At 41.9% G+C, this 10,773-nt stretch overlaps 1 protein-coding gene across 1 annotated transcript in view; it reads right to left on the bottom strand.

Moving 5' to 3' along the window:
* Nucleotides 1-8,783: 8,783 nt before the first annotated feature.
* The window catches only part of LOC119575654, a 5,520-nt gene continuing 3,530 nt past the window's right edge, over nt 8,784-10,773 (bottom strand). The window contains exon 6 of the mRNA XM_037923284.1: nt 8,784-10,765. Coding sequence (XP_037779212.1) covers nt 9,169-10,765 — 1,597 coding nt within the window. The 3' untranslated portion in view covers nt 8,784-9,168. The remainder of the gene's footprint in view (nt 10,766-10,773) is intronic.

The following is a 10,773-nucleotide window of genomic DNA, read 5'->3' as shown; positions in this document are numbered from 1 at the left end:
TCCGAAGCTATTGAAATCATCAAAGAAACAATAGATTTGTATAATTTCTGCTTCAGAATTTTAATTTTCTAATGTACTGTGTATAGCCATAGATATATATTTCTTCATATCCTCCGATCAAAATATCTTTCCTGCTCGTTGATTCTCCATTTTTTTTCATTTTTTTTAGATCCGTCAGTGCTTCATTGTTTTGAATCCCATTCCGAAAAAAAAAACATTCGTGGGGGTATTTGTAAAATACCTCAAAGTTTCAGGTTTACTAGTGCTTATCGAAAAGTGGCATAACATCCGTCACCAGTTTTTTCCACCGCTTGCTTTCAGGTTGGAAAAAGCAACGGCTGCAATTACTTATCCCGTGTGTCGTTGGGTGGACGCCGCGGCACCCAAGACTCCCCCTCTGGGTCTTTAGTGGGTAACACGAGGCCAGTGGGTCGTCGACGATAAGCAGGAGGCGTTGTTTCTTTGCTTGTCTTCCTTTTGGGAAGCACTCTCAATATTGGGGGAAAAAAAGGATTTGGTTTTTTTTTTTTTTTCCGGTTTGTGGTTTTTTGTCCTCTGGTTTGGGCTCTCGTTTGGTTTTGGGTTTTTCTTTTCCCTTTTTTTCTTTTCCTTTTTTCTGTCTTTTTCTCTTTCTTCTTCTTCTTTTCCGGGTTTTGGTTTTTTAAAACTTCTTTTTTTATCTTAAATTGGTTCCTTTTTCTTTTCTCCCTTTCTCTTCTCTTCTTCTAAGGTTTTTCCCCCCCTTTTCTCTTGGTTTTTTCTCTCCTTCTCCTCTCTCTCTCTCTCTTCCTCTCTCTTCCCCTCTTCTCTCTCTCTCTCTCTCTCTCTCTCTCTCTCTCTTCTCTCTCTCTCTCTCTTCTCTCTCCTCTCCTTTCTCTCTTTTCTTTCTTCCTTATCTCTCTCCTCCTTCTCTCTCTCTCCTTTTCTCGCTCTCTCTCTCTCTCTCTCCTCTCCTCTCCCTTCCTCTCGGGCTCTCTCTCTTTTCCCTCTCGGTTCTCTCTCTCTCGGGCTCTCTCTCTCTCTTTTTCTCCCCCTCCCCCTTTTTTCTTTCTTTTTTCCTCTTTCTTCTCTTTTTCTCTCTCTCTCTTTTCCCTCCCCCCTCTTTTTCCGGGCTTTTCTCCCTCTCTCCTTCCTCCCCCTCCCTCTTTTCTTCTCTCTCTCACTCTCCTCTCTCTCTCTTACTCTCTCTCTCTCTCTCTTCTTTTTCCTTCTCTTTTCTCCTCTCTCTTTCCCCTTCTTTTTCTCGGTTCTCCTCTCTCCCCTCCTTTCCGGGGTTTCTCTCTCCTCTCTCTCTCTCCTCTCTCTCCCTCTCTTCTCCCCCGGGTCCTCTCCCCTCTCTCTCTTTTCTCTCTTTATCTCCCTCTCTCTCTCTCGGGGTTTTTTCTCGGTTTTCTTTCCCTCCTCTCTTCCTCTCTCTCCCCTCTCTTCCTCCTTTTCCCTCCTTTTCTCTCTCTCTCTCCTTTCTCCTTTTTCTCGTTTTCCTTTCTCTCTCTCTCTCTCTCTCTCTCTCTCTCTCTCCCGAGGCCCTCTCTCTTCTCCTCTCCTCTCTCCCCCCCTCTCTCCTCTCTTCTCTCTCTCCCTCTCCTCCTCTCTCTCCTCTCTCTCTCTCTCCTTTTTCCTCTCCTTCTCCTTTTTCTCTTCTCTCTCTCTCCTCTTCTCCTTTTTTTCCTCTCCTCTTCTCTCTCCCTCTCCTCTCCTCTCTTCCCTCCTCTCTCCTCTCCCGTCTCTCCTCCTCCTTCTTCCCCTTCCTTTTCTCCCTTCCTTTCTTTTCCTTTCCCTTCCCTTTTTTCCCTTCTTCCTTTTCCCTCTCCCTTTTCCCTTCCCCCCCCCCCTCCCCTTTTTCCTCTCCTCCTCCCATCTTTATCCTTTCCTTTCCTCCCTTTTTTTCCTTTCCCTTTTTATTTATTCTTCTTCTTTTTTCCTTCCCTTTTATCCTTTCCCTCCCCCCCCCTTTTCCCCTTTTTCCCCAAAAAAAAACCCCCAAAAATTTATTTTTCTTTTTTTTTTTTTAATTTTTTTTCAAAAATTTCTTTCTTCCCCCCTTTTTTCCCCCCAAAGAGAGGAGAGAAGGATGGAGAGAGAGGAGGGAGAGAGAGAGAGAGAGAAGAAAAGAGAGAGAGGAAAAGGAGAGAGAAGGGGAGAAATGTTGTTGGATTTCAAAAGTCATGTTAATGTTTTTTGTTTTGTTTGGGCAAAATGATTAAATTTCTCAATTTCCGCCGGTTTTTTACAGTAAAAAAGTATATTTTTTAAAAATCATTTAGGGTCTTTTTTGGGTCCTCAAGGTTTTAATATTCGCCAATAAATGAGAAAAAAAATTTTGCATTGGATTATTTATATAATGCTTTTTGACTTAAATTGTGTTTATTTTGGGGATATGGATGTTATTTATCCTTTGGGGATACTCCAGGTTTTTTAGTTTTAAAACGTTGCTCAGTGCCCAAAAAAGGGGTGGTTAAATATATACAGAAATCCCCCCTAAAACAAAAAAAATTGGTTTTTTTCCCTTTTTTTAAAAGTCCCCTCGGGAGTTCTCTGGCCAAAAATTCGAAACAAAAAATATTTTAATTTCCCACAAAGGGTTTTTGAGAAAAAACCCCCGCTTTTGGTTTTGAAAAAAGACGAAAAGGGTCGAAAAGGGAAAAAAACGACGGGGGAGGGGGGCTGGAAAACCGCCCCACGCCGAGGAAGTAAAAAAAAAAAAGTTCCCCCGGGGAGGGGGAAAAACGCTGCTCTCCCCCTGTTTTTTTGCGTTGGGGGTGTGTGAAGCAAATTTTCCCCCCAAAAAAAGCGATATATTTTACGATTATTACGTTGCCCTTCCCCCACAAGCGGTATCCGGCAAAGGAGGACTTCGAGGAGGGACTGGGAGAGCTTGCGAGTCCCCCCTGAGGCAAGGAGAAGGTGCAATTGGCTCGGAAATGTGAGTTGGTGGGGAAGCCTCGTCGACCAGGGATTTGTTTGTGGTGGAGAAAGGTTGAAATATTCGTGTTTTTTGGGGGTGATTTCGGAGTGTTTTTTCTTGTTTTTCTTTTGTTGTTGGATTAGGGCGGTTTGTGGAGGAGTGCGTTAGCGGAATATGTGAGAAAGAACTGCTCCCAGAATGAAATGGTAACAAGAAGTAACAAGGTAGTGACAATAACACATGATTATGATTTGTAAATAAATGAATAATTAGTGTAGTAGGTCAAATAAACCAAGATATGGTAACGGTTACTAATAAAGAGTATGATAAGGTTGATAAAAACAACATGAGGTACTGGAAGTGTAAGCAAGGGAGTGACTTCGTTTAAAAATAGTTTACCTGTTTATCTTGATTGTTTACCTTTTACGTTGTGTTTTGGTCTTCGCTTTATACTGAAACGTCTTCTAGCCATAGAAATACGATCAGGATATTGGGTATATTCAGTGGTGAAAATGATTTGAATTAGATTACCGCGGATTGTCAGGAAGCGACCTCCAACAAAGGACATTTGCTTCACTGATTTTACAGTATCAGAATATCAGGAAAAAAAAATTATATTAAAATAACAGTGAAAGTGAACCTTAAGATATGTAAGTCTAGAAATATAATTACAGTTAAAAGGTAAATGGTACATGGATTGAATAAATTCTTAGACGTATTTCATTGTTAATGTCATCAATCTATTTTCCCATAACAGTTGTTGCATATTGAAAATAAAATGTGATTTTCAGTTACTGAAAAAATAATTAAAAGGAAAAAATAATTAAAAACCGGACAAGCTCTTTGTCATTGTGATCTCCTCGAAGATTTGTAGACCATCTTGGTGACTTATCAAAAATTTAAACTTTTTCCTGCCAGAATATATGTAGTAGACATTTCTTAGCCTCTGCTGGAGTGTTGAAGAGATGCTGGTCATGGTGATTCCTTGATGCATCTGTGACTGGGATTATTTAGATTGTGTAATTTCTGTTTATAGTATCGCCTCGGCTATGTCTTAGTGGAAATATTTCTTAGGATTCTGTAGTTCTATGTAGCTACTGATTACTATGATTGTTGAGAGCGATTGCATATGTAGACTACTAAGATGATTTATCATGAAATGAGGACCCAGTCCAAGCTCTGTCTTGCTAAAATTACCCATTTAACCTAATGTGTGCGGGCTTTTTTGGCGGCTGTGCGGTCCGCCAAACAGGTATGTCAGTATGGGCTACATCTGTAGGGATGCCACCCGTGGCATCAGCGCTACACCGCCATGGCAGAATAGTAGATGCCACCCGCGATCAAGGGGTTAACATTGTCTGATACTTAAATCAAAAAACTTAAAATTTATTTACATAGTAACTCTTCCTTTCCACATATATACTATTGCTGCCATGTACTAGTAAAGTATTATGTATTTGATTTCCCGTTTGTATACTGGAATTAGATAGATGTATCTAGAAAGAACAAAGGGAAACTAAAGTTTATTGGTCATGTGAAGAGAAGTAAAAGTATTGAGAAAAACTTGCTGACAGGGATGGTGATAGGAAACAGAGGAAGAGGCAAACAGAAAACAAGACTGAGCGACAACATCAAAGATATTTGCGGGCTGACGATGGTACAAGTGGAAAGAAAAGCGCAAGATCGAGTTGAGTGGCGAAGGATGGTGGAGAGGTCCACAGCTGCTCAAACATGAGCATACTGTTATTGAAAAAAATCTAGAAAGATGGAGATGCAGATGCAGACACAGACGCAGACTCAGACATAGACAGAGACATAGAATAGATATAGAATACTAATACATAGATGAAGATAAATGGCAGGAAGGAAGAAGGAAAGGGAGATAGAAAATATAGGAAAGGGAAAACTTGTACTCTGTAGGCCTATAGGAGATAATTTCAAAGCACCCATGATTACCCATAAACAAAGTAGTACATGTAAGTCAATAGAAATACTAGTTCTAAGACACTTTTCATATCCATTGCAGACTGTACAAATCAAGAAGTTTCTCAATATATCAATGACAGTATCAAGTACTTACCTTGGTCTCCACACCAATTGCTCTCTGACAAAGGCCAACAAACATCCACATGCATATTCTGGCAAGATAGCATTTGAATTTGGTATTTATTTGATCACTAAGGAGATCTGCAGTAATTTTCTTGCGCTTCGCAAAAACCGTTAACTTAATGTGTGACGTCATACCACAAGTTTAAATGATGGATACTCGCGCTTCGCGCTCTAAGTGACGGCGGACAATATCCCTGACTCTAAATGACTGACTGACGATAGGGATTTTAGTCTTTTGTAAGTGACGTATGTGACGAAGTACGTCGTCAATAGTAGAGAAGTGTCCCACCATGCCTGGGTAGCCGGAGTCCCACCTTGCCTGGGTAGCTGGTATGTGTAGAGGGTAGGTATAGATAGTAATAGATTATATAGGTTTATTGGCTTAAGCTGAATATAAGTGGGTATACATTGCACATAGAATATGATTAGTTAGTATGCATAATATAACATCTGTTAAGTTGTCCAGTACATGGTACGTGAAGATATTGTAACATTCCCAAACTTGAGACACATCCTTGTGGTGGGAGTCGTACTTCTAGGTTGAGGAAGAAGTCGGCTTGTACTCTGCAGCCAAGTTTAAGTTCGTCTCCATTTGGTCCTTTGATTGGTGACATTCTCATGAAGATTTGTTGCCAGTCGTTTGTATGGTGATCCGCTGGGTAGACTAGGTTTCCAATGCTTGGTTTGTCCCACTTCATTTGGCCACCCCATTTTGGGATGAACGTGGGTCCGGTTGTTGGTATTTCTCCGCCATACCAGTTTCTAGTGTCACCATGGATTGTATAGGCTTTTCGGTCTCCAGTTCGCATTTGTTCCATAAATCCAAATTGTTGGATTGGGTCTTCATAATTTGCTGCTGTTGATTGTACTGTCACTAGTTGCGGATTTTGTATCCATTTTGCTAATGTTACGTCGGCTTCCTTAGTTGCTAGTTGATTATGTAGTCCAGTAGTATCCTTAAATATTTCTAAATATGGGGTATCTGTAAATGTGAGAGTTTCAAATGATGTTCCTCCTGATACCTTTAAGTCTTTCATAAGGGGTACCATTGAGTGCATTACGACGCCTGCTTTGTGAACTTTCCATCCGTAGGTTTTCATCATTGACTTTACCATCTTATATCGCTGTGTTTCTGTTGCTGAACTGTCACTGCTTTTTAGTCCATAGAGATATAAGTTCATCCAATGTAGTGGGAGGCAGTATAAGTTTTTTCCGTCGAAGTTTCCATCATTGGCAGCGTCGAATTCGAAGTATCTTCTTGTTTGGAAAGTAATATGTATTGAGTCTCCCGTATTGAATTGTAGACATCTGTGTGGGTCTGGTCCACTTGATCCCTCGGCGTGTTCTTCGTCTTCATTATGTGCATCCCTCCTGGATCTTTTCCTTGGGCTTGATCTTGTTGAATCGGCGCACATGATTGTCGATGATGTCGTCGATTTCCTTTTCGTATTCTTGGAAGAGGCCTAGGAAGTCGTCGCTGGTGATCTTGTCTGGTGGAGGGTTGATGTCGTACTGGCTGTTCATCCTGTCTGACAGACCTTTTATCTGTCTTGTTAGGTGGAAGGTTTTTGTTCTTGTTTGTAGAGCTTTACCATCAGCTGGTGGTACCCAGTAGTCTATGTCCTTGTTTGTTGATATGAAGATTGGGATTCGTCCCATAATTTCTGACTCTTGGTGTTTTATGTTTACTTCTAGGTCTGATCCTTCGAAAAGGAGTTTGAAGTCGTCTACTGTTATTTGACTGATTCTGGGTTCTTCGAAGAGAGCGTAGGACTTGCCGATTAGGTTTTGTAGATGGAAGGTGTTGGAGTCTCCTGTTCTTGTTACTAGTCCTGTGTTCAGTTTTCCCAGTAGTGCACCGATGGTAAGAGATTTTCCTGTTCCTGTTGGTCCTTGGAGTACAAGAGTGTTGATTTTGTCCAGTTTTTTGTCTGCTACGATGATTATCCAAGCTAAGATTTCTGGTACACGGATGTCGTTGTTGGCTAACATGTACTTTATCCACTGCATGTTGTCGTAGTCTGGTTTCCTTTTTGATATATTTTGCAGGTTTGTAATGAGTGACAGTTGGCTTTGGTTCGACTTTTTCTTGTTGTTGTAGTAAGTTAGTATTCCCCTGAGTTTGTCTTTATATTGTCCTCTGGTGCGGGTCCATAGCTGTTTGTATTCCTCATCGTCAAGTTTATTGACAAGTTCTTGGACTGTTCTTGCAGATTTGGTTTTGACTAAGTGTTGGAGGTAGTCATATTCTGCACTGTTTTCTTTAGGTTTTTCTTCAGCTCTGTCTTCTCTTGTAGTAGTCATATATGGACATGGTCCGTCTACTGCGTCTTCGTCTCTTTTGTATCGTTGGAAGTATTTGATGATTCGTTTAAAAATGGCGTGGCCAAGACCAAAATACGAAAGCCGTTCAATACCGTATCTGATAAGATAGAGTATCCATCTCTTGATATCTCTAACAAGTACCGTAGTCGCTTCAGCTTCGGCTCTGGCAGCAAAGGTAACTCCCAGATAGGCGAGGATTGTAGCTCTATGTCTGGTCTTATTGGTTGGGTGTCCGGAGTATGTGATGTGCCAGTGGTCACCATGATCTGTAATGGTGAAGTTTGGTGTTCGTCCGGAGAGTCTTCTTGGTTGTGGTTTTTCTCTGATGACGAAGGTGTACCATGTTGCACTTTCCACTTGTTTATCAATCTCACTCTCTTCCAGTCGCCTTCCGTCCATTTCGTCCGGTCCGTCGGGAGTCCCTTCAATAAAGTCGGGTTGTGTTCCGCTACTATTGCTCTCTCCTCCATTGGTAGGTTCCAGTCTATTTCCATTGCTTCCATGATCGCTTTCCTGATCTCCTCCGCCGTTTCCTCCGCTTGTCTCTTTTGTGGTGTTGGAGTTTCTGGTTCTTTTATTTCTATGTGGTGTATCCAGATTTTCGTCATCTGATCCAGAGGAATCTGATGTGTCACTGATGTAAGTAATTCCTCTCTGTCTCTTTTGACGCCTGTTAACACTGTTTCCAACACTTCCAAGGGAGTTTTCTGATTCACTTCCAAGTTGAATTGTTCCGTTTCCTGTTCCCTCTCGAATTCCCAGGTTATCCACGCAGACCTTAGGATAGTTTGTTCTCGTGTTGAAGTTCTTGGAGGAGTTTGAGAGTTGTCTTCCTCGTCTGAAAACTGGAACAGTTCTTGAGACATATTAAGAAGTTGTTCGGTAGTGGGTCTAGGCTCTTGATTTGGACCTGGGGTGAGAAGGCTTGGAGAAATTCCCTGGCTGGAGTCAGTTTCGTTCGTGCGTTCTCGAAGCAATTCACTAAGTGATTCTGGTTCGCCCTGACGTGAATGCAGTATGTCCTTGGCCATATTTTCTGTCCATTCTTCGTCGTCGGGATGACAGTGTTGACACTGTCCGTTGACATTGAGATTGTCTTACATCAGTGACACATCAGATTCCTCTGGATCAGATGACGAAAATCTGGATACACCACATAGAAATAAAAGAACCAGAAACTCCAACACCACAAAAGAGACAAGCGGAGGAAACGGCGGAGGAGATCAGGAAAGCGATCATGGAAGCAATGGAAATCGACTGGAACCTACCAATGGAGGAGAGAGCAATAGTAGCGGAACACAACCCGACTTTATTGAAGGGACTCCCGACGGACCGGACGAAATGGACGGAAGGCGACTGGAAGAGAGTGAGATTGATAAACAAGTGGAAAGTGCAACATGGTACACCTTCGTCATCAGAGAAAAACCACAACCAAGAGTTCTAAATATGGGGTATCTGTAAATGTGAGAGTTTCAAATGATGTTCCTCCTGATACCTTTAAGTCTTTCATAAGGGGTACCATTGAGTGCATTACGACGCCTGCTTTGTGAACTTTCCATCCGTAGGTTTTCATCATTGACTTTACCATCTTATATCGCTGTGTTTCTGTTGCTGAACTGTCACTGCTTTTTAGTCCATAGAGATATAAGTTCATCCAATGTAGTGGGAGGCAGTATAAGTTTTTTCCGTCGAAGTTTCCATCATTGGCAGCGTCGAATTCGAAGTATCTTCTTGTTTGGAAAGTAATATGTATTGAGTCTCCCGTATTGAATTGTAGACATCTGTGTGGGTCTGGTCCACTTGATCCCTCGGCGTGTTCTTCGTCTTCATTATGTGCATCCCTCCTGGATCTTTTCCTTGGGCTTGATCTTGTTGAATCGGCGCACATGATTGTCGATGATGTCGTCGATTTCCTTTTCGTATTCTTGGAAGAGGCCTAGGAAGTCGTCGCTGGTGATCTTGTCTGGTGGAGGGTTGATGTCGTACTGGCTGTTCATCCTGTCTGACAGACCTTTTATCTGTCTTGTTAGGTGGAAGGTTTTTGTTCTTGTTTGTAGAGCTTTACCATCAGCTGGTGGTACCCAGTAGTCTATGTCCTTGTTTGTTGATATGAAGATTGGGATTCGTCCCATAATTTCTGACTCTTGGTGTTTTATGTTTACTTCTAGGTCTGATCCTTCGAAAAGGAGTTTGAAGTCGTCTACTGTTATTTGACTGATTCTGGGTTCTTCGAAGAGAGCGTAGGACTTGCCGATTAGGTTTTGTAGATGGAAGGTGTTGGAGTCTCCTGTTCTTGTTACTAGTCCTGTGTTCAGTTTTCCCAGTAGTGCACCGATGGTAAGAGATTTTCCTGTTCCTGTTGGTCCTTGGAGTACAAGAGTGTTGATTTTGTCCAGTTTTTTGTCTGCTACGATGATTATCCAAGCTAAGATTTCTGGTACACGGATGTCGTTGTTGGCTAACATGTACTTTATCCACTGCATGTTGTCGTAGTCTGGTTTCCTTTTTGATATATTTTGCAGGTTTGTAATGAGTGACAGTTGGCTTTGGTTCGACTTTTTCTTGTTGTTGTAGTAAGTTAGTATTCCCCTGAGTTTGTCTTTATATTGTCCTCTGGTGCGGGTCCATAGCTGTTTGTATTCCTCATCGTCAAGTTTATTGACAAGTTCTTGGACTGTTCTTGCAGATTTGGTTTTGACTAAGTGTTGGAGGTAGTCATATTCTGCACTGTTTTCTTTAGGTTTTTCTTCAGCTCTGTCTTCTCTTGTAGTAGTCATATATGGACATGGTCCGTCTACTGCGTCTTCGTCTCTTTTGTATCGTTGGAAGTATTTGATGATTCGTTTAAAAATGGCGTGGCCAAGACCAAAATACGAAAGCCGTTCAATACCGTATCTGATAAGATAGAGTATCCATCTCTTGATATCTCTAACAAGTACCGTAGTCGCTTCAGCTTCGGCTCTGGCAGCAAAGGTAACTCCCAGATAGGCGAGGATTGTAGCTCTATGTCTGGTCTTATTGGTTGGGTGTCCGGAGTATGTGATGTGCCAGTGGTCACCATGATCTGTAATGGTGAAGTTTGGTGTTCGTCCGGAGAGTCTTCTTGGTTGTGGTTTTTCTCTGATGACGAAGGTGTACCATGTTGCACTTTCCACTTGTTTATCAATCTCACTCTCTTCCAGTCGCCTTCCGTCCATTTCGTCCGGTCCGTCGGGAGTCCCTTCAATAAAGTCGGGTTGTGTTCCGCTACTATTGCTCTCTCCTCCATTGGTAGGTTCCAGTCGATTTCCATTGCTTCCATGATCGCTTTCCTGATCTCCTCCGCCGTTTCCTCCGCTTGTCTCTTTTGTGGTGTTGGAGTTTCTGGTTCTTTTATTTCTATGTGGTGTATCCAGATTTTCGTCATCTGATCCAGAGGAATCTGATGTGTCACT

Source organism: Penaeus monodon, chromosome 7 (genome assembly GCF_015228065.2).
Source record: "Penaeus monodon isolate SGIC_2016 chromosome 7, NSTDA_Pmon_1, whole genome shotgun sequence".
In the NCBI taxonomy this organism is placed as follows: Eukaryota; Metazoa; Arthropoda; class Malacostraca; order Decapoda; family Penaeidae; genus Penaeus; species Penaeus monodon.
The sequence above is the reverse complement of the archived record's forward strand: the minus strand, read 5'-3'. Positions and strand labels throughout refer to the sequence as shown.